Source organism: Rhineura floridana, chromosome 10 (assembly GCF_030035675.1).
Source record: "Rhineura floridana isolate rRhiFlo1 chromosome 10, rRhiFlo1.hap2, whole genome shotgun sequence".
NCBI classification, from domain to species: Eukaryota; Metazoa; Chordata; class Lepidosauria; order Squamata; family Rhineuridae; genus Rhineura; species Rhineura floridana.
This window is the reverse complement of record NC_084489.1, coordinates 6,094,478-6,117,775: the sequence shown is the minus strand read 5'-3', so window position 1 is coordinate 6,117,775 and position 23,298 is coordinate 6,094,478. Positions and strand designations below refer to the sequence as shown.

Genomic DNA, 23,298 nt, shown 5'->3' with positions numbered 1-23,298 from the left:
AGGCCAATCCAATCCAAACAGAAAGAAAGAAAAAAGAGGCAGTAGAGATTATAGACAGGAGGACACTTCAATGGCGGTGACCTGCAAGGTGTATGCAATGTTTGTTTTCTTGCCTGATAACATCATGGTGTACATGTGTAAGCTGGTGGCACTGTTGGAAGGAAAAGTGAGGGGCCTGGAACAGCGGGTGGCCACACTGACGATTATAAGAGAAGATGAAGAGTTCTTACATAGAATGGTGGAACAACACCAGCAAAGAGAAGTACAGGAGGTGGAAGAACAACAGCATGTTGAAGCAGAAGAGGAAACTGTTGTGGAGAGCAACACAAAGTGGAGGAAACTCCATTGAAAAGGGTGACAGGAGCAGAAGAGCGAGAAGACACCCAGCACCAGTGGGACTACAGAACCGCTTCCAGTCAACTGAGGATGAGACTAGAAGACAGTCTGCAGGGGAAGAATTACAGGAGGCCCCATGCAACAGTGAGCGAGAGGCTGAAGCTCAGTCAATCAGAGACAATGAAACCATGAGCCATGACAAGAAGAGAAGAGTAGTAGTGGTGGGAGACCCCCTACTGAATGGGATTGAAACCCAAGTATGCCAAGAAGATCCATGGACTCGCCAGGTATGCTGCCACCTTGAAGGACGGACTAGAGATGTGACGGTATGAATGATACTGCCAAGCAGAGCTATGAAGAAATCATGTCAGACTTTGAAGCTCTGGGAAGGAAATTCTGGATTTTGCAGCCCAGATAGTTATCTTGTCCATCCTTCTGGTACTTAGGAGTGTAAAGGGAAAAAAATACTCTGTGTAAATGAATGGCTACGAAGGTGGTGCAGACGTGAGAGATTTGGATTCTGGGACTATGGGCTATGCTTCCTAGAACATGGACTGCTGGTAAGTAATGGGTTGCACCTCGCAAGGACTGGGAAAAATGTGTTTGGCCACAGCATGGAGAAATTCATCAGGAGAGCTTTAATGAGAATCGTAAGGGGGAGAGAGATGCAAACTTGGCGGTAACGACTAACAAAGGCTTGTGCACAGTAAGAGGAGCTGAGGGAACGGCTTAATGGGGCCCAGTAATAGTCTTCATAAAAATGTAGGAAGGAAGCCAGACCATAAATCTCATGGTCTTTGATGTCTGCATACTAATGCCCAAAGTATGGGAAACAAACAGGATAAACTTGCACTCTTAATAAAAAGGTAAAGGTGTCCCTGCACTTGTAGTGCGAGTCATTTCCAACTCTTAGGGTGACGTCTTGCAATGTTTTACTAGGCAGACCGTATATATGGGGTGGGATTGCCAGTTCCTTCCCCGGCCTTTCTTTACCCCCCAGCATATGCTGGGTACTCATTTTACCGACCACGGATGGATGGAAGGCTGAGTGGACCTCGACCCCTTTTACTGGAGATTCGACTTCCTCCTTCCGTTGGAATCGAACTCTGGCAGTGAGCAGAGCTTCGGCTGCATTACCGCCGCTTACCACTCTGTGCCACGGAGGGTCTTGCATTCTTAATACAAGAGAGTAAATACGACTTGATAGGTATAACTGAAACTTGGTGGGATGACTCCCATTCACTGGAATACAGCGACTGAAGGATATAACTTGTTCAAAAAGAACAGAAGGAATAGAAAGGGAGGCAGAGTTGCTCTGTAAGTTAAAATTATATATCCCTGCACAGAAATAAAGGAGGATGAGCTTGGTAGCTCCACCGATAATATCTGGATTAAAATAAATGGGGCAAGGAATAAAAGGAACATGGTAGTTGGAGTCTACTACTGACCACCCAGTCAAAGAGAAGATGAGAATGAAACTTTGAAAAGCAAACTGCTAATGTATCGAGGAGGCATGATGATATAGTAATGGGGGACTTCAATTACCCCAATATCGGTTGGGAGACAAATTCTGCCAAACCTCCAAAAATTTCTGACTTGTGTTGGATATAACTTTCTTCTACAGAAAGTGAAGGAAGCAACTACAGGATCAGCTATCCTTGATTTGATTCTAACCAACAGAGGTGACTTGGTAGATAAAGTGGCAGTTACGGGAACTATGGGGGAAAGTGACCACACTATGCTAGAGTTCTTGATTTTAAAGGAAACAAAAGCTGAGAGTAGCCATACGTGTACCCTGGACTTCACAAAAGCCAATTTTAATAATTAACTCAGAACAATAGTAAGTAAGGTTCTGTAGCAATTGACCCTTATTTGTTTGTTTGATATATATCCCACCATTCCTCCCAGTAGGAGCCTGGATGGCTAATGAGAAAGTCCAAGATGGGTGGGAGTTTCTAAAAGAGGAAATTCTAAAGGCAGAATTGCAAACAAATCTGTCAAGGAAAAAAGGGGGAAGACAGCAGAAGAAGCCAATGTGGCTTCACAGAAAGGTTAGAGATGACCTGAAAACAAAGATGGACACATACAGGAAGTGGAAGGAAAGCCAGACCACAAAGGAAGAGTACAGACAGGTATCACGGAATTGCAGGGATGGTGTCAGGAAGGCTAAAGCTGAGATGAGCTGAGGTGAGTGAGAGATGCCAAAAGCAACAAAAAGGCTTTCTTCAGGTACATCCATAGTAAAAGACACATAAAAGGAATGGTGATACAGCTACTCAATGAGGATGGCAAAATGACAACAGATGACAAAGAAAAGGCAGAAGTGTTCAACTCCTACTTTGGCTCAGTCCTCTCCCAAAAGAGGGTCTGTGACCCTCCCGGGAAACACGAAGTTGAAGGGGCAGGATTGCAGCTTGAGATTGATAGACTGTCGGAAGGCAGAGTTGGGGTCCCAATCCCGGAGAGCTGGATCCCGGAGAGTTGGGAGAAGAGTATTCGGATGGATGGCAGAGGGAAGGGGGAGGAACTTCCCCCCTTTTGAGCGAAGATGAAACAGAGGAACTGCCAGTGATAAGGTCGCTTAGCAACGGGGAGCCTGAGCCCTCCCTGGACATTCTCACGCCTCCCCCTCTTTCAGGCTCAGAGCAAGAGGGGAAAGAGGGAGGGCTGCTCACAGCCAAAAAGCGGGGAGGCAGTTTACCATCAGCCCCTCCCTTATCCCCCATCCTGGAATCGGAAACTTCAGAAGAGGAGGGGGTGATGCTTCCCCCCTCACCGCGCACACGCAGACAGCTGAAAAGAGAGGAGAGAAGGGGGGGAAGGCAGGCAGTACCTGAGGGGCAGTTAAGGAGGAGCGAAAGATTGCGCGCCCGTTTGGCCCCTTCTTAAAGAACAGGCGGGAAGAAGTCCCTTGCTCTGTCAACTTTCTCCCCATGCCGCAGGACCTGTATCCCTGTATTGATTCATGAGAAAACGCAGTCTTTGTTTGGACATTACCCTAATAAAACACGAATGAACTACAATTGTTGGTCTGGTTCCTGAGTCACATCCTGGGCCTGACAGCTTGACAGAGCCACCTAAATCACCCTCAATGCTCTCTTCACTTGACTGGGACAAGATGTCAAAGGGAGCACCGGGGGGGACGAACCCCACTTCTGAGACGGAAGAAGTGGAACTCCTGAGGACTAAGGTAGCTGATTTGCAGACGGATGTTCAAGCCCTGCTAGCAGCAGTCAAGGCGCTGAAGACGGATAATCAAACCTTGAAGGCCACGATAGACCAGATGCGAACAGCCCCTCCAGCTGCCGTAGTAAAGGTTCCCATTGGATTGCCCCCAAAATACGCGGGACAAAGTGATCAGTTGGCAACCTTCGTGGCTCAATGTGAGTTATATCTGGATGTCAGGCACACGGAATTTCCAGACGATGGGGCTAAAGTAGCTTTTGTGATTAGCCTCCTGGAGGGAGAAGCTGCAAAATGGGTGACTCCGTATCTCGTGAGAAAGGATACTGTCTTAGGAAGGTACAGAGGATTTATACAGGAGATGACCGAGATGTTTCAAAACCCGCAAAGGGCTGAAACAGTAGCGCGGCAACTAGGCGCTCTGAAGCAAGCTAAAGGGACTGTTTCCGAGTACACTAACGCTTTTAAAATTCTGTCCCAGGAAACTGGTTACAATGACGCCGCCCTGATGTTTATGTACCGGAGTGGATTAAATGCTGAAATCCTGGATGAGTTGGCCAGGACCTCCCCCCCCCGCTGACCTACCAGGGCTCATCCGGCTATGCCTACAGATAGCTCACCGGATGGAAGGAAGGCGCCTGGAAAGGAAGCAGGAGGTCCTGAGATACTCAGCCTCGGCATCCCGCAACAAGACCCTTCCCACTACAGGGATGGCAGGTAATGCAACTGAGGGACAGGGAGGGGCTAGGCCAAGACTGTCGGAAGAAGAAAAGGAAAGACGACGCCGGGAACGTTTATGCTTTTATTGTTCAAAGCCGGGCCATGTGGCCAGAGACTGTGGACTGAAGGGGGGGAAAGCCGAGCCGTTGGGAAACTAGAACACCCAGTCCATGTGCAGGCCGGTGGACTGGGGGCAGCGTTGTATAAAGGCCCCCCAACGATCCAACCTCCCTCAAAGGGGGTGTTGTTCTTGCCTATTCGGATTACAACTTCCAGAGGAGTGGTGTTTAATTCCACTGCCTTAATTGACAGTGGAGCCTCCACAAATTTTATTGATGCAAAGTTAGTCAAGCGTCATGGAATTTCCCGGTGGAAACTGGACGCTCCCCTAGCTGTGGAGACTATCGATGGGAGACCCCTGAAGTCAGGAGGGGGTGACACAAGCCACGGAGGAAGTGAAACTTCAAATCCCTGGGCACGAAGAGTTCATTTCGCTATACGTGTCAGATCTCTCGAACTCTGAGGTGATTCTGGGAATGCCCTGGCTAGCAAAGCATGAACCCAAAATCAGTTGGAAGGAGGCGGTGGTGTGGTTCACCTCACAGTATTGCCAGGAGAACTGTCAACCTGAAGGAATCAAGAACACCTTAGCGGGGGGAGTGCAAGAGATCGAGCAAGTGACCCTGCCGCCAAAGTATGAAGAATTCAAAGATGTGTTTGATGAAAAAGAGGCAGAGACTTTATCCCCCCACCGCCCTTACGACTGTGCGATTGATCTAGTGCCAGCAGCCAGCATCCCATCAGGGAGAATCTACTCTCTCACAGAGAATGAGAGGGAGGCCCTGAAGGAATTCCTGGATAAAAACCTGAGGCGAGGATTCATATGCCCCTCACAATCCCCTGCTGGAGCGCCACTATTGTTTGTGAAAAAGAAGGGGGGGAACTCAGACCCTGTAACGACTATCGCGCATTGAACCAGATCACCATCCCCAACAGCTACCCGCTGCCCCTGATCTCAGAGTTGCTGGACCGACTGCGCTCTGCAAAAATCTTTACGAAGTTGGATTTGAGAGGAGCGTACAATCTGATCAGAATGAAGGAGGGAGATGAATGGAAAACAGGATTCTTCACCGCTTACGGACAGTATGAATACCTGGTCATGCCGTTCGGGCTTTGTGGAAGTCCAGGAATTTTTCAAAAATTCATGAACGACATGTTTAGAGACTTGTTGGACACGTATGTAATCTGTTACTTAGATGATATCCTGGTGTTCTCAAAGAACCAGGAAGACCACGACCAGCATGTGAAGATGGTGTTGAAGAGACTGAGAGAAAATCACCTGTATGCTAAATTAGAGAAATGTGGATTTGACCTCAAGTCTCTAGACTTCCTTGGATATCGAATCTCAGCGGAAGGCGTGGAGATGGACCCAGGGAAAGTAAGCTGCATATTGGACTGGGGCCAACCTGTCACCAAAAAGGATGTACAACGGTTTTTGGGGTTTGCCAATTATTACAGAAAGTTCATTCCAGGGTTTTCCAAATTAACAGCTCCTCTGACTGACTGTTTAAGGGGGAAGAAGAAGTTTCAATGGACAGAGAACGCCACCGAGGCCTTTGAGGAGCTGAAGAGAAGGTTTGCTACTGAGCCCATTCTGCGCTTTGCTGATCCGAACCGCCCTTTCGTAGTGGAAGCAGATGCTTCAGATTTTGCCATTGGGGGGGTCCTGCTACAATTAGACCAAGAAGGGAAGGAGCTGCACCCCTGTGCGTACTTCTCTCAGAAGTTAAAGCCTGCAGAGAAGAACTACACAGTTTGGGAGAAGGAGCTGCTGGCCATCAAGGACTCTTTTGAAAACTGGAGACAATACCTAGAGGGGACCTCTCATCGAATTGAAGTGCGCTCCGACCACAAGAATCTTGAAAGCCTCCAAACCACCAGAAAGCTGAACCAGAGACAGATAAGATGGTCCCAGTTCTTCACTAGGTTTAACTTCCAGATTACTTACCATGCCCAAGCCAAAAACCAGAGAGCGGATGCCTTATCCAGACAGCCACAATACAAAGAAAGTGAATCCGAGGACCAGCCTCAGTACGTAATCCCGCCAGAGAAATTAACGTTGGGAGTATGCCAGCCTTCATGGGAAGAGGAACTCAAAAAGGCACAACAAGAAGATGCAGACATGCTAAAATATCAGCAGGAGACGGGACAAGGTCAAGACTCAGAAGTAACCTTTCACTGGAGAAATGGACTGTTATGGTTCAAAACCGCCAGATATGTGCCAGAAGGGGAATTAAGGCTCAGAATCCTACGCCAGTGTCATGATTCCATCACAGCGGGACACTTTGGGATTTACAAGACCATTCAGAACGTGGCCAAGGACTTCTGGTGGCCTAAAATGCGTCGGGATATTGAGAGTTATGTAAAGTCCTGCTCTGTCTGTCTGCGGACAAAAACACAAACAGGGACACCAGCAGGACTGTTACAACCATTGCCTGTCCCACACGAACCCTGGAAGGACCTCTCCATGGATTTTATAACTGATCTACCCAAGTCCCAAGGAATGACAGCCATCTTAGTAGTGGTGGATCTACTTACCAAAATGGCACACTTTCTTCCTTGTGCAAACGGCCAAGTTATTCATAAAAGAAGTCTACCGGCTGCATGGATTGCCAAACAGCGTAGTCTCAGACCGAGGAACTCAGTTCACAGCCAAATTTTGGAGAGCAATGTGGAAACAGTTGCAGACGGAATTAAAACTCTCCTCCGCCCATCACCCCCAGACAGATGGGCAGACGGAACGCTTGAACGCCGTTTTGGAAAGATATTTACGAAGTTATGTGTCCTATCAACAGACTGACTGGGTATCATATTTGCATTTTGCAGAGTTCGCCTACAACAATTCTCTGCACTCCAGCACTCAACAAACCCCGTTCTTCGCTAATTATGGATTCCATCCTAAAGTCTTTCCAAGCAGCTCAGAAGGAATGCTGGTACCGGCAGCTGAGAACTTCCTTAAGGAATTGCAAGCGGCGCAACAGACACTGAAACAGCAGTTAAACAAAGCCAAAACGGAGTACAAGCGAGTTGCTGACCTGCACAGGAAGGAGCCCCCCCCCCTTCAACCGGGAGACCAGGTATGGTTGTCCACCCGCTTCCTCCAGATGCCGGGCAAATGTAGAAAATTACAAGACAAGAGGGTGGGTCCTTTCGAAATAGAAACTCAAATCAATCCCGTGGCATACCGACTGAAGCTGCCTGACATGTTTAAAATACATCCTGTGTTCCATCGATCCCTCTTAACGAAAGCCGCCCCTCCCAGTGAGTTACAGCCGGAGGAACCTCCCAGAGCTCCACTCCTGGTAAATGAGCAGCTTGAGTTTGAAGTTGAGGAGATCTTAGATTCCAGGATCAGACGCCACAAGCTGCAGTACTTGATTCACTGGAAAGGCTATGGGGTGGCTGACAGATCATGGGAAGATGCAGCTGATGTGCATGCTCCAGAATTGGTAAAACTTTTCCATCAACGTTTTCCCCACCGTCCCAAGCCAGACAAGGGGAGGGGGGCACAGCCTGGGAGGGGGGATGGTGTCGGAAGGCAGAGTTGGGGTCCCAATCCCGGGGAGCTGGATCCCGGAGAGTTGGGAGAAGAGTATTCGGATGGATGGCAGAGGGAAGGGGGAGTAACTTCCCCCCTTTGGAGCGAAGACGAAACAGAGGAACTGCCAGTGATAAGGTCGCTTAGCAACGGGGAGCCTGAGCCCTCCCTGGACATTCTCACGCCTCCCCCTCTTTCAGGCTCAGAGCAAGAGGGGAAAGAGGGAGGGCTGCTCACAGCCGAAAAGCGGGGAGGCAGTTTACTATCAGCTCCTCCCCTATCCCCCATCCTGGAATCGGAAACTTCAGAAGAGGAGGGGGTGATGCTTCCCCCCTCACCGCGCACACGCAGACAGCTGAAAAGACAGGAGAGAAGGGGGGGAAGGCGGGCAGTACCTGAGGGGCAGTTAAGGAGGAGCGAAAGATTGCGCGCCCGTTTGGCCCCTTCTTAAAGAACAGGCGGGAAGAAGTCCCTTGCTCTGTCAACTTTCTCCCAATGCCGCAGGACCTGTATCCCTGTATTGCTTCATGAGAAAACGCAGTCTTTGTTTGGACATTACCCTAATAAAACACGAATTAACTACAATCGTTGGTCTGGTTCCTGAGTCACATCCTGGGCCTGACATAGACAAATGGTCAAGGAATACCTAATCATTTTGAATGAGTTCAAATCTCCAAGGCCCGATGAACTGCATCCTAGAGTATTGAAGGAACTGGCTGATGGACTCTTGGAACTACTGTCTATTATTTTTGCGAAATTGTGGAGGATGGGTGAAGTGCCAGATGACTGGAGGAGGGCTAATGTTGTCGCAATCTTCAAAAAGGGCAAAAAGGAAGGAACCTGGGAACTACAGACCAGTCAGCCTGACATCGATCCCTCAGAAAATTCTGGATCAGATTATAAAGCAGTTAATCTGTAAGGACCTTGAAAACAATGCTGTGATTACTAGAAGCCAACATGGATTTATCAAGGACAAATGTTGACAAGACTAATTTTATCTCACTATTTGATCGGGTAACCTCCCTGATAGACTGTGGGAATGCTATGGACATAATATATCTGTTACGACAATGGAACCAATTCCCTAGGGAGGTGGTGGGCTCTCCAACACTGGAGGCCTTCAAGAGGCAGCTGGACAGGCACCTGTCAGGTATGCTTTAATTTGGATTCCTGAATTGAGCAGGGGGTTGGACTCGATGGCCTTATAGGCCTCTTCCAACTCAACTATGATTCTATGATTGCAATCACACAGTGGTGCTCTGATGTAGGCCGGTGTACTGCCCGATCCCAGGCTGGCTTCCAATTTAACCATAAACCTGATGTAAAAAATGCAGCTTTGACCTACACTTCAAACACTGTTAAGTAAAACCAGGGAAAAATTGATAACCCAGAAATCAGGCAATACAAGTGCAAAAAACAGTAACAGATTAAATCATGCATTATAGCCTGTCAGTGTCATTCAACTCCAAGTGCCTGAAATTAGTTGGATTTCTGTCAACTCCAACTAATTTCATAGACTTGGGGTTAAAAGACAGTGACAGCAATTGAAAAGTAAGGAAACTCCCCAAGCATAATCTTTTTAGGGCTATAGTGAGTTCCTGTCAAGTAGGCCTGATTTACAGACCAGACTCTTCATCATCTCACCTGAAATCTCCCTCCCACCCCCATCCGTCCTTTTCAGGCATCTGTTAAATGCCCATAAAGAGCACACACCAGTAATAAATCTGCTTGCCAACAATATAAATCTGGGCATGTTGATTATTTCTTCAACTAGACATTACAGGATATCTGATCATACCCATTGCACAGGTTTATTCAGGAGGGGGCAATCTCTTTGGAAGTGGAGGTTAACCTTTCCCCCTCCATGGTTTTCCTGATAAACTTCTCCACCCAGCTGCTATATGCCCCATGGTAAAAAACATACCGTAGGTACCTAAATGTTTTCTCCCCTCTGTGGGACAAATAACAGCTTGGGTGGATGGAGGAATTTCTAACAGGAAAGGGTAGTGGGGAACAGCCTTCAACCCCTTCTCCATTACTGATCCAATTGATGCCTCTCTCACAGCTGCTATTAAAAACCAGTGGGAGATCTGATCACACTTCTTCCAGTGTCACATGCAGTGATGCCCTTAAAGTTGCTTTTAAAAGTATAGTTGCTGCACAGGAACAGGACTGAGCAAGTTCCTTTAACGGAGACATTTTTTCTTTGAGATGTGCAGACGGAGAAGCGATGCAACTGATGATGATGATGATGATGATGCTACCTTTGGGGAAATTTTTTAGACACAACTCTGACCATCTTTTTTTTAAAAAAAGAAAAACAATGTGCCTTTCCATATAATACCTGGGCAGTAGGGCAGAAGCTTCTCTCTCATTTTGTTCCAGTAACAGTAGTAGAGGTGTACTAGAAGGTTTGGCTGAAATGTACTATCCCAAGCCATGGCCAGTACTAGAGAGGGGAGGGAACATGTAATTTGGCTAATCCATGTGATTCTTCTCAAAAGATGTTACCAGAACAGTGTAGAACCAGACCACGCTTCCAGGTCAGTATTTGCCTTTGTTTGCCTTTAGGTGACGTGGCTGGATCCAGACAAAGGGTGCAGTCATATACACACTTGGGAGTAAGTTCCATTGCACTCATTGAGGCTTACTTCTGAGTTAACACACATGCGATTACATTATACATTAGGATTACATTACACACAGGACTGCATTATACTCAGGTCCCATTGAAAGTAATGTGACAAGATAGTCCTGACTCATGATTGAAGTCCCATTGATTTTAATGAGAGCTAAGTGCAACTAATTTTGTCTGGATCCAGTGTAATGTCTGTGACTTTGATTTTCAAACAAGTTCTTGGAATCCCCAGTGTTCCTCAGACAGATATCAGGAGTTCCTTGATAAGATCAGACATGGCCAATAAGCTTCCTTGTAAGACAGCTTGCCCACTAGCTCCAACCTTCTTCTAAAAGGGCTAGGGTGTGTTTTAGGATATGCTCTCAATTCGCAGAGACAGATCCAACAGGCCTGGTCAACTCCCCTGCGAACTGAGCGCCTGCTGGGAGGAAGGGTGGGATATAAATAAAATAATAAATAAATAAATAACCTAGAACACCTCCTTCCCCTGCCAATACTCTGCAACTTGCAGGGGTTTCATGGCTGACATTGAGGAATTCCTCAGTAGACACACCAAAAGGGTACCCCAATGGCAGAAAATTTGAAATTCACTGGGCTCTGCCAATGGTCAACGGGACAATGTAATGTTATAAAAGCTAATCTTTAACATGAGCAGGCTAATTTTGATGGTTATAAATGTAAGGAAGAGCTATAACGTGTTACATTTTCAAGGAAGAACAAATGTTTAGTAACATGAATGCCCAAAGTCAACAACAGCAGCTGATAGAGACACCCCTGAGTATGCACTGAAAGCCTAAGAAACAAGTTACATAGGTTAGTTGGACAGAGAAACTGAAATAAAAGGGGTGATTCTTTGTCACTAGGGATGGGGTAGAAATTCTATTCAGTTCGCATTTAAAGCTGAATCTATCAAATTTGCACTTTCCAAAACACAACCATCCTTTGAAATTCACACTTATCTGAATTTTGCGATGCGTTTCTCCAACTAAACGCTGTTTACAAAAATGCAAATAAAGGGGAAATGTGCATAAAATGTGTAACATACAAAAATGCATTATATTAAAGAAATTGCTTGCAAAATATGCACATTAGTCAAAACTATACACAAATATATAGGAGAGATGCTCTCTAAAACACTGAAGAATATTCATAAGGATTTTTTTAAAAAAATGATAATGTGGATAATTGAATTTAAGATTGAAAAAATGAGAAACTGAGAAAACCAGAATTGACAGATCCTTCCATCCTTAGCTGTCACATTCTGATTTTTCTAGCCAAGGTGAAAACAGGCAGAAAGGTCTGACAGATAGGTGTGAAACTCAAGCCTTGACTTATGACACAAAAGCTAGGGCTTGGCCAGAATTACTTATATATACACCCATTGCTGGCAAACTCTGAACATCTTACTAGAGCCATCAGCAGGCCTCCTGTTATAGCATTTCGCCAACCTCCTAATTTGCGCAGACTGTTGGTGAGAGCTGTGCTTAAGCCTCCTATCACCAACCCAGGGTCTCATCCTTGTCACTCCAAACGCTGTATCACCTGTGTGTACCTCAGGGAGACAGCCACTTTTACAAGCACTAGGACAGGCAGGACATATTACATCAAACAGAACATCACCTGCAGGTCCTGCAATATAGTTTACATCATTGAGTGCAAAAGACCAGGATGTCATATCCAATACATAGGAAAGACCACAACTGACCTACACATGCGCTTCAGGAACCACAAGTCGGCAATCTTGACAAAAAAAGTGGAGCAACCAGTTGCAAAGCATTTTAACATCGAGGGTCACAGCCTGTTGGACTTTTCCATTACAGTGATAGAGATACCAGCAGATCCAGCAGCATTGACCAAAAGGGAGAACTTTTGGATTTACTCTCTGGACACATTGGCACCACATGGCCTGAACCTGGAGGACAGTACCACCACTACTTAGCTTCTGCAAATGAAGCCCCTCTGAGCATTCCATCCCCAAAGCTCTATAACTGCCACCTTGGTAACAGCATTTGTATGTTGGCAGCTGATGAAGGCGGAAGCTGAAACGTTTTGTTAATACAATAAAAACCTCTGTTTGGTTAATCACAATTACGCTTATATATATATATATTAGGTGATTAACGGAATCCTTATAGGGATCCAGAGCAAGCTTGAGTGAAGTTCTGTTTGTTGCTTTCAAAACTGTCTTTTATATATATATATATATATATATACACTCTCTGCCATTTCATGAGAACCTCTAATCTACTAGCATATTCATTCCCCCCTCCCCAAATGCCCCTCAGGATGGGGGGAGGGGGGTATGGCTGTAGCCAACCAATCAGAACTGTGAGGGAGCTCTGGTGATTTTCATCACCCCCATAGGTGGAATGAGGACCGTGGTTCTGCCCCACTTTTGTTCCACCCCTTAAATTTGGGCTGAATTTTCAAGTGTTTAGAAGTTCAGGCCAGCCTCAAAAAAAATTGAAACTGGAGTAAGTGAACTATAATATAACCAAGCTGTTTTCAGCAGTTTTGTGTGGAGCTGTGTTTATGCCTCAATTATATAGGAATGCACAAAAATGCAGAATAAGGTATTGGATATAGAATTCAGCTTTTTCAGAATTTCAGGAAGTTCCTAGTCCTTACAGGTCCAAAAATGTGTTTGAAAGTGTGTGAGCAATGCCTGCTGACAGCTTGGAAACCAAAGGGATAGTTGAATAAAGTTGAAAATGGAATTTATTGCCCTGCATAGCTCCCTGCCATTCCTTATGATTAGCAAACAAGAATACATTATGCAAATCTGCCCACTTTGCATAATTTATTCAGAAGTTAGGTATACCACGAATGGCACACTGAAATGGCAGATTGAACAGTTCTGTTAATGTGCAGAACTAGCCAGGCCTTTCTAAGTTGGAGGTGTGTGCCACATTCTGACACAGAATTTGGATTCAAGTGTGAAGCACTGCTTAAACCCAGACCTCTTGCTGGGTGAGGTAGACAAATGATACTTTGGAAGTCTTTATTTGCTCAGTTCTTTGGCTGATGGCTTTTGCCTTAGAGGGCCATTATGAGTCTCTTCAGAGGACTTCTGTTCTTACCTTTTATTTGGAGAATCAGGTCATGCAACAGATGAGGAGAGATGTAGTATTTGTAGAATTTCTGACACAGTGGACAGAGTCATTTCCATCCAGCCTGCTGGGATCAGTGGGGTGGATAGGAGGTCTGAGCTGACTGACAAGGTTCTGGCTCTGGAGGGATAATCTATATATAGCTCTGTGTGAGCAGCATGCTTGACAGATAAGACTGCAACTGAGAAGGGCTATCAAAAGTCTTGTTGATTGTCCAGCCTGCTCCCAAACACATCAGATCAGAGTATGGATCCAAGAGAGCTCTTCTTATGTTCTTATGTTTATGTTCTTAACCAGGCTTTAAAATCCACTAGCAAATCTGGAAGTTGGAATGGGCCAGGAAGATCCCTTTGTCATTGAAACTCTTCAGGAGAGCCTTCCCCCCCTCCTGGAGCCCAGGAGAGGTTTTGTGTTTTTTAGTTGTGCTGGAGAAAGGCTGGGAACTGGAGGCAGGCAGAGAGGCTATCCCTCTGCACCATGGCTTTAGGATGCCTCCTGCAACCCAGATGGAAAAGCTGGATATTGGACTGCTGATGCCTTGGACCCCTTCCATCTTAAGCTCAGGTTGGAATGTGTGTAGATAAACAAACCGTATTTCATAAAGACACCGCAGTCTCCACTGACCTTCTTTAGAAAGGAAACCAAACCCTGGATGAGCGCAGGGATCCCTGAAATCTCACTGCTCGGAGATTGGGGAGGTGCGCAACAATATAATGGGGCACTTTGTCAAAAGCTTTGTTGAAATTAATATATATTCACTAATAGGCAAAAAACCTTGCTGTTTAAGAATGTACCTATAGACCACTGATATTTCTATCAAACTTTAAAAAGCAGGGAAATCATGAATACACCAGGGGAGCAGGAGACCTGACCTCTCTGAGATATTGTACTGCCCTACAAAGTTGTCAAAATGCAAACACCATTTGGGTTAGTCTTTCACAGTCCAATCCACTTCCTGTGTAGCTTGGAAGAATTTGGTAACATGCATCTCTGAGCATATGGTGAGTGGTGGCAACACCTGCCATCTCCAAAGACGGAGAATTACATTTTTGTATGTTTGTTGGTGTTCTTACTTTGCGTCATTCCTCTGTTACTATAGTTTCTACAGAGAATCTAATCTAGAAAATTTTATTTCTCTCATTATTCATCCTAGAAACCTGTGTCCAAGCTCCACAGGAAGTGGATTGGACTGTGAAAGACCAACCCAAATTGTCTTTGCATTTTGTCTGTAGGGCAGTCCAGTATCTCAGAGAGGAGGTCAGGTCTCCTGCTTCCCTGGTGCATTCATTATAGCTGTCCACTTTCCCTGTTTGATAGAAATATCTGTGGGCTATAGGTACATTCTTAAACCGCAAGGTTTTTTTTTTGCCTATTAGTGAATTTCTCTGCTTTTTAATCTGGGAGGTAAGAAATGGGATCTTGTGCAAGTTTGCTGAGAATGGATTGATCATTTGCATGCTGATTGAGTTCAGTGGGATTTACTCCCCTGCAATCGTGTTTAGGATAAGTGAAACTGACCACAGGGGATGGGGAAGGGAGGAGACGAACAGGTTTGATCATTTGCATGTTTATTGAGTTCAGTGGGATTTACTCCAGTGCAGTCATGCTTAGGATAGGTAAAACTGACTGGGGGGAGGGGTGATGGCTGTAGTGGGCAGGGAAGGAGGAAGAGGGGAGGGGAGGAGGAAGGGAGGGGAGAGGGGAAGGAGGGGAAAGGCAGGTCTGATCATTTGCATGCTTAATGAGTTTAATGGGATTTACTCCTGTGTAATCACGGTTAGGATAGGTAAAACTGACCATGGGGGAGGAGCAGGGGGAGGGGAGGGAAGGAGAAAGGGAGGGGAGAGTGGAGCAGAAGGAGGGGGAGGGGAAGGAGGGGATTGGAGGGGGAGGAGCAAAGGAAGGGGCAGGGGAGGGCAGGTTTGATCACTTGCATGCTTATTGAGTTCAATGGTATTTACTCCCATGCAATCATGCTTAAGACAGGTAAAACTGACCATGGGGAAGAGGAGGGGGAGGGGATTGGAGGGGGAGGGGACTGGAGGGGCAAGAGAGGGGATAGGAGGGAGGAGAAGGAAGGGTGGGTTTGATCAGTTGCATACTTTTTGAATTCAATGGGATTTATTTCTGTGCAATCATGTTTGAAAATGGAAATGAACTGTCTTCAAGTTGATCCTGACTTATGGCGACCCTTTGAATAGGGTTTTCATGGTAAACGGTATTCAGAAGTGGTTTACCATTGCCTTCCTCTGAGGCTGAGAGGCAGTGACTGGCCCAAGGTCACCCAGTGAGCTTCATGGCTGTGTGGGGATTGAAACCCTGGTCTCGCAGGTTGTAGTCCAACACTGACCCGGGGGAGGGGCAGGGAGGACAGGAGGAGGGGGAGGGGAGGAGATTGGGTGTGTGGGCACTGGGCAAAAGGGAAGCTCCTTTCCTTTCCAAAAGGAAAACATTGTGAACAGTATCATTGCTTTTCAGGGTTTCCCCCACCTTTTTATTGTACAGCAGGCACATGTAGCCTTCCACCCAAATTGAAACCAAAGCTGTCCCTGGCCACATCCACACCAGGACTTTATTTCACTTTGGACAGTCATGGCTTCCCCCAGAGAATCCTGGGGAGTGTAGTAAGTGAAGGGTGCTGAGAGTTGCTAGGAGATGCCTCACAGAGCTTCAATCAGAGCATCAGAATGGCAGGGGGGATATTTTCAATTTAACATTGCAGAATGTGAAAAATCCATGCTGGCTATAGTATATAGCCACTCTCATGGCTGTATAATTATGTCCACAGGATTCCCACGCTCTACCAGGGAGGTTACCCAATCAAAAAATGAGATAAGATTAGCCTGGCAGGATTTATTCTTGATAAATCCATGTTGGCTTCTAGTAATCATGGCATTATTTTCAAGATGCTTACAGATTGACCGCTTTATAATATGCTCCAGAATTTCTCCAGGGATTGATGTCAGGCTGACTGGTCTGTAGTTCCCAGGTTCCTCCTTTTTGCATTTTTTGAAGACAGGGACAACATTAGCTTCCAGCACTCCAGTCATCCAGTACTTCACCCATCCTCCATGATCTCGCAAAGATTACAGACAGCAGGTCTGAGAGTTTTTCAGCCAGTTCGTTCAATACTCTAGGATGCATTAGCACTATTAATCTTTAGGTGAGAATCATTTGTTCTGCCAAGATGCCACAATGTATTACTTGAGGGAGAAATTAGTGAGGGGGCATCAGATAGGATGCACAGCAGCAAACAATTCTGCCTTTGATGTCTCTCCTTCGTTTTAATCAATGTATACTTTATATCTGCAGTGAGAAAGCTGCTTTTCTGCATTTTCCACTGTGCTGTGAACACTTGTGTGGGTGCTCCAGCCCATGTGGTAAGAGCACTGTCAAGAAGACAGTGCATAGTGCATACTGCATAGTGGTTACAATGCTGGTCCCAGGTAGAAATCTCTGCTGTATCATGAACTCCCTGGATGACTTTCAGCCAATCATTCTCAGCCTAACCCACCTCACAGGATTGTTGAGAGGATAACACGGTATGTATGTGTATGTAACCATGTGAAATGTAATGAACGATAATAATAAAGCCTGGATCTGCTGCACTCCCCTGAGACCATCCTGGAAAACTGCTTCTAAGGACTGAGAGACACTCAGGAATGGTGTTCAGTGTTGTATGGGAGCTGGGAGAAACAGTAAGTGAAAATCAGCCCTCCGCCCGTCCATGTAGGTAGAAGGGCTCTGCTGGATCCAAGCTTATATAACCAGAATGAAGTGAGGCTAATCACTACACATTACTGAAGAAGGATTTCTTGTACAATATGACATTGCAGCAGCAGTCTCTTAATCTAACTGACCAAGGCAGAACAAATAAGTAATTTATTCTACATTTTAATGGATCAATGAGATACAAAATAAAGTCTGGAAGGAGAATGCAAAGGACATTTGGGGATTGCACATTTTGATCCCATTTGGCCTGGAAAAACAAGGAAACTGGTAACTGATTCTTCCAGAGCTAATAGCACTCGAGTACTCACACTACGTAGCAGAGTGAACCAGCTGTAAGTTCATACAGGAGTATTCTCAAAGTCGGGCTCAGATTTATTGTGATGTTACTATGGGTTGAAATTGCTAGTCATTATATTCTCAAGAACATATTTGAAACACAGGTTGAGAGAAAGGTCCGCAGTCTGGGAGTTCTTCTGGATCCTGCCCTGCTGCTGGAAGATCAGGTGGCTGTGGAAGCCAAGGGTGCTTTTGGCCATCTCAAAATGGTCTACCAGCTGCGTCCGTTCCTGGAAGCAGCTGACTTGGCCACACTGACACATGCATTGGTGACATCGAGGCTTGATTACTGTAATGCACTCTACATGGGGCTGCCTTTGAAAACAATTCGGAAACTACAGTTGGTCCAAAATGCAGCAGCCAGAATGTTAACTGGAGCACGGCGCAGGGAGCATATCACTCCTGTGCTTTATCGACTCCACTGGCTCCCAATTTGTTTCCGAGCCCAATTCAAAGTGCTGGTTCTGACCTTTATAGTGCTAAATGGCCTTGGACCAGTGTACTTAAGGGACCGCTTATGCCCAAATGTTCCTAGCCTGGATTTAGGATCATCTACCTCTGGTCTCCTCTGCGTGCCTGGAATGAAAGAAGTTAGATTGACAGGCACACGGGAGAGAGCCTTTTCAATGGTGGCTCCCAGACTTTGGAATTCCCAGACCCAAGAAGCCCGCTTTGCTCCCTCCCTGATGGTCTTCCGGAAACTTGTAAAAACTATTTTGTTCTGGAGAGCCTTTGGGTGGGACTGACGGGTCAGCCTGACACTGTTTAAAGTTTTGTATCTTTTATTTTTATCTTTTAAGTTCTTTTATTCTCACTTTCTTAAATGTGTATGCACATATATACATGTATGTATGTTTGTATGTGTATGCATAATGCATTTTATGCATTTTAATTTACTGTAATGTTTTGTGTTTTTATTGTGTATTTTATTACATATGTGTGCGATTTTATTGTAGCCGCCCTGAGTGCCCTATTGTAGGGTAGAAGGACAGACTAGAAATCTTTTAAATAAATAAATAAATATGTTATGGAATTCCTTGCAGTGCACAAGGAACACTAAGAGAAGAATAAACCTGTTGGGACCTGGGGTGTGTGTGAAGTAATTCTAGAGGGACTACTAGAACCACATACCTCTAATTTTCCAAGTATACCATTTTATTGGACCTTTGCAGCATCTTGTAAAGACATTCTTCTTTAACTTAAATTACGTTCCTTCACTCTGATATGAGTGCATTCTAATATCATCAGCCACTTTTTCAAAGTTTAACAGGAGTCGCTTTTAATAATTGGTCATAAGCTAGGTTCTCAATTCCCAGAAGCGCTCTCAAGCTCTTTAGCTATAGTTGTTTTAGTTTAAATTCACTTTTGGACAGTGGTGTCTAAAACTGCGATCCAGTGATGCATTACCATTTCTTCTTTGATAAAAATAGTACAGAATAGATACAGATAATACAGGTTGCAGGTTCTCTTACATGCAAAGTAAAACGTCTTCCTTTTCAAGGCAAGGATTCCATATTTACTGCCCTTCTGACAGAAATTATAGTTGAAGAAAAGAAATAGTACAGACAATAGTGTTACTAAAGATTTAATGCTAGTTCTATTGTAATGAAAATGTAATCTACCTTATTTGTATGTTCTCTACTTTGAACTACAGATAAATTAATGATGTAGAGATAAAATGCATAAGGTCACTGAATTGATCTAATACACTGTAATTATCTTTAAAAAAAGCCAGTCTAGATTGGTCTTATTAGGTGTGTGGGCTCGTCACCCACTGTAAGGCCGCACCACCATTTGTTAACTGGAGACAGGGCATTGCAGTTGCAGTTCTTCAAGGGCACCAGAATCCATATAGTACCAGTACAGTAGAGCTAGCACAGGGGTAAGAAAAAAAGCGACGTTTTATGCAATCATCTGGAGAGATCACAAATGCATTTGAATTGCATACTTAAAAAGAAAACCTTGAACACATAGACGGTTTGTATCCTTGCATTATTCACCTTAAGACATAAAATCAAAAAGAAAGAGGAAAGGAAAAAAGTCTACCCTCATATTTCACAGAACACCATGCAGGGCCGTATTCTATCACCAGCACAGCCTCCCATAGAACAGTCTCTACATCATTTATTTCATTTGTAGTTCAAAGCAGAGAACATACAAATAAGGTAGATTACATTTTCATTACAGCACCAAGACATTCATTTTCAAGTTTTCTCCTAAGGGTACCCTTTTATTATGGAGCAGCAGCAGTAGCAACTTGGTAAAGAGTACAAAGAAAACAAGAGGCTACACTGAAAAAGCATGTAGTAACTGTGATAAACACATTCCTTTCATTGCCTTGAGACTGAAATCCTCAACGGAAAAATCCTATTAGTGGAAACGGACAACTGGGCATACTGTGGTAGCCGCTTAAAAGCTTACACATGGAAATCTAGGGAGTAAGACAGTGATATCAAACTGTGTCCTGGATTTCAATTGGCTGAGGGGCAGCGATGGCAACATGCCCATAGCCTGGGTCTCCAGATTACTCTTCCTCCTCCATGTATCAAAACTATTGGTTGGTGTTAAGCTTTGGTTTATTTCTGGCCATCTGTTTTCAGCCAAAATGTGTCAGCGTACTTCTGTTTCAAGGAAGTAGTTCCCATAAACTCCTAATTTCATTGCTGAACAGCTTTTCCAGTTAAGACATCTTTTCCAATGTATAACTTAGGGTCAAACCAGACATTACTGTGTGATTAGCAACCAAGTTTGGATTTTTAAAAAAGTAAATACCAGTTGTGCGCACAGGGGAAGGGATTTCATCAAAACTGCTGCACATGAGGAGGAGAAATTAAACCTTTCCTACACCAGCCATAATCAATGTCCCATTGATTTCAGTGGAACTTGCTTCCTAGCAAATAAGCTACACGTCTAACTTTAAAAATGCCTTAAAAATGTCCTACTGTGCACTTAAGGAGAATGTTGTTCCACTTCTTTCTGGCACTGTCTTACATTTCAGATGTTGTCTATATAAATTTTATTAAATCTGATTTTGTCTCTCAGCTGAAAGTAATCAATACCTTTACCATCCATTCTTCTGAGGTGTTGTCCATAGAACTCTCTAAAAATTACCTTTTATGTTTTGGTTCAGACAAGGAAAAGGAAAATGTCTACAGCACAGCTACCCAGGACAATGCTCTGCCCACTCTCCTTGCTTCATGATACCCTAACCCCATAGCAGTCCCTCCAGTTCACTGTCATGCCCTCCTGGAAGTCATGCTGAAGTCATGGCTGTGATGTGATGTAGGATTGTCTTCAGTACTTGGACTGGCCTAGTAGAAAGCTCACTCTTCAGCCAGAATTCATATTTGCCCATCTCTACTAGAGATGCAGCAACAGGGACAATCTTACCTGTAACTGGAAGAAGAGACCTTCAGTCCCAACATAAATTGCTGTGTGTGAGACACATCTGGTTTTCATCTTAGTCACAATTGTCATTCGTTTGGTGAGGGATCATAGCTCAGTGGCAGACCACATGGAAAAGGTCCCATGTTCAAGCCCTGACATTTTCAGGTAAAAGAATTAGGTAGCAGATGATGGGAAAGCTCTGTTTCTGATAATTTAGAGAGCCATCTCCACTCACAGTAAGCAATCCTGGGCTATATGGACAAACAGTCTAACCTAGTATAAGGTTGCAGGATACACTCCTATCTTGCACCCTCTTTCTTCTCACAACTTTCATAGACTGGGCATCAACCTATAAAATTATTTTCACCTCTTGATTTCTCATGCATTCCTCTGTGAATTGTAATAGGAAACATGGACTTACTCTGCACATGCTATTGGAGTGCCAGCTTATGTCCCCTCTGCCTCCGGCTCATCAGGATCTTTCTTGCTCAAAGACTACCCAGGCTTGCTACCCATTCAATAGATTTGCCTCATTCCTGGCTTAGGAGCTGAGCTCTTATCCATCTGATGACTCTTCTATAGCTCCACAGCATGTATGTTCCATGGGAATGCTTATAGCAAAGGTATACCTACATGATCTGAAACTGGCCTAACTGAGAGGTACAACCCTCTCCCTCAGACAACTCCCTCCCCCAGTTACTATTCCAATGGTGAAAGGGTATGGAGGGGAGCAATAGTTGTGTCAATGGGACAAGAACATGGTGTCGGGGTGGTGGTGGTGCTTCACATTTGCTTCTCAAAATGGCTCAGGTATATGGCAATATGAAGTTTTATTCTATGCAAGACTATTACACATCTACAAACCAGTGATTATTCCTTGTGACATTCATATAACCTTTTAATCATTTTTACTATGCCTGTATTTGGCAGTTCTGGTATTACTGAACAGCGATAAAACAAACAGGAGCCTTTCAAAAATTTATTGAAGCCTTTATACATTTTATCACTCCTGTGCCTGCCAGCAGCACACCACAGCCACCAGCAATCAAACCTCTACATAACTAGAAAAGCAGGGAAAATAACCAATACAATTTCTGAAGTCACAAAAATGATTCCACTTAAGACTTCCCATGCCTACATGCATCATTGACTTTAGAACCTGCCAGTTCAGCACTCGCCTTGTGACAGATCAAACGGAGAGCGGCTCGTATCTATGTCCAAATGAAGAAATGGAAGCTCACACCTGAAACACAGGGTTGTAGCCAAGGTGAGTCCTACTCAGAGTAGACCAATTGAAATTAATGGATATGACTAGTTTAGGTCAATTAATTTTAGCAAATCTACTCAGAGTAGATCTTAGTTGGAGACTATCCCAGTCTGACTAAATTATACATTTCATTGAAATTTGTTCTGGTTGAATGGATGTGAACAGCAGTCATATGTGAGGACACAAAAGAAAGGCCTTAGAAAGGACCCCTTTTTCTGGAACCTGTCCTCCCGGATGAGAGAGGGAGGGGATTGCATACACCCTAGGAGACAGATAGAGGTGGCTTAATTGATGGTTTCTCTATTTCTTGCCACAGATTTAATTGCCTATATCCCAAACTTTCTTGTGCCATTAAAAGAGTAGGGATACTGACCTCACCCCCAAATTTGATTTATTTAATAGGATTTATATCCCATGCCTCATTACAAGAAATCATGGGACGGGTCACAACAATATAAAATACAATATAACAATAAAATAGAGTTCACAATATGCTAGGATACTCATCTGTATTGTTTTACTTTATTAGTTTGCCATAATACTAATTTTCTGCAGTTCTTAAGATGACTAACACCATATCTCCCTTGTACCTACTCCATTTTGTAAATAACAAACCAGCATTTTTCCAGTTCCATAAAAATATTGCAACCTGTCACTTCTTGAATGGTTCTTAATCGTTCTCTCCAGAATACAGAAATAATCAAGGCAATTCCAGCTGCCTGCATAAGATGACTAGTGTCATATGATATATCCAACAGAGCTTGGAAGATTACTTTTAAAAAGTAATAAATTACAGTTACAAGGCCCAAAAAGTAGTAATTACCATTACAATCACAAGTGCTATGAAAGTAACTGATGGCTTTACTTTTATTCAAAGGTAATCACTACAATTACATTTTAGTTACTTAAAAAAATTGCCTACAAGGTGCTGGCCTTGGCTGCTGCACATCTAAGTAGCCTAAAACAACATTAAAAATAAGAACACACACAC

The 23,298-nt window shown here is 44.4% G+C and overlaps 1 protein-coding gene across 9 annotated transcripts in view; it reads right to left on the bottom strand.

Moving 5' to 3' along the window:
• The window catches only part of TPK1 (thiamin pyrophosphokinase 1), a 443,206-nt gene that overhangs the window by 12,799 nt on the left and 407,109 nt on the right, over positions 1 to 23,298 (bottom strand). For 2 of the 9 annotated variants that reach the window (XM_061586511.1, XM_061586516.1), the window contains one exon: positions 22,052 to 22,283. The exons of the other annotated variants lie outside the window; for them this stretch is intronic. In XM_061586511.1, the coding sequence (XP_061442495.1) occupies positions 22,208 to 22,283 (76 nt within the window). In that variant the 3' untranslated portion in view covers positions 22,052 to 22,207. Of the gene's footprint in view, positions 1 to 22,051; positions 22,284 to 23,298 lie in introns of those variants that run through there. 9 annotated transcript variants of the gene reach the window in all.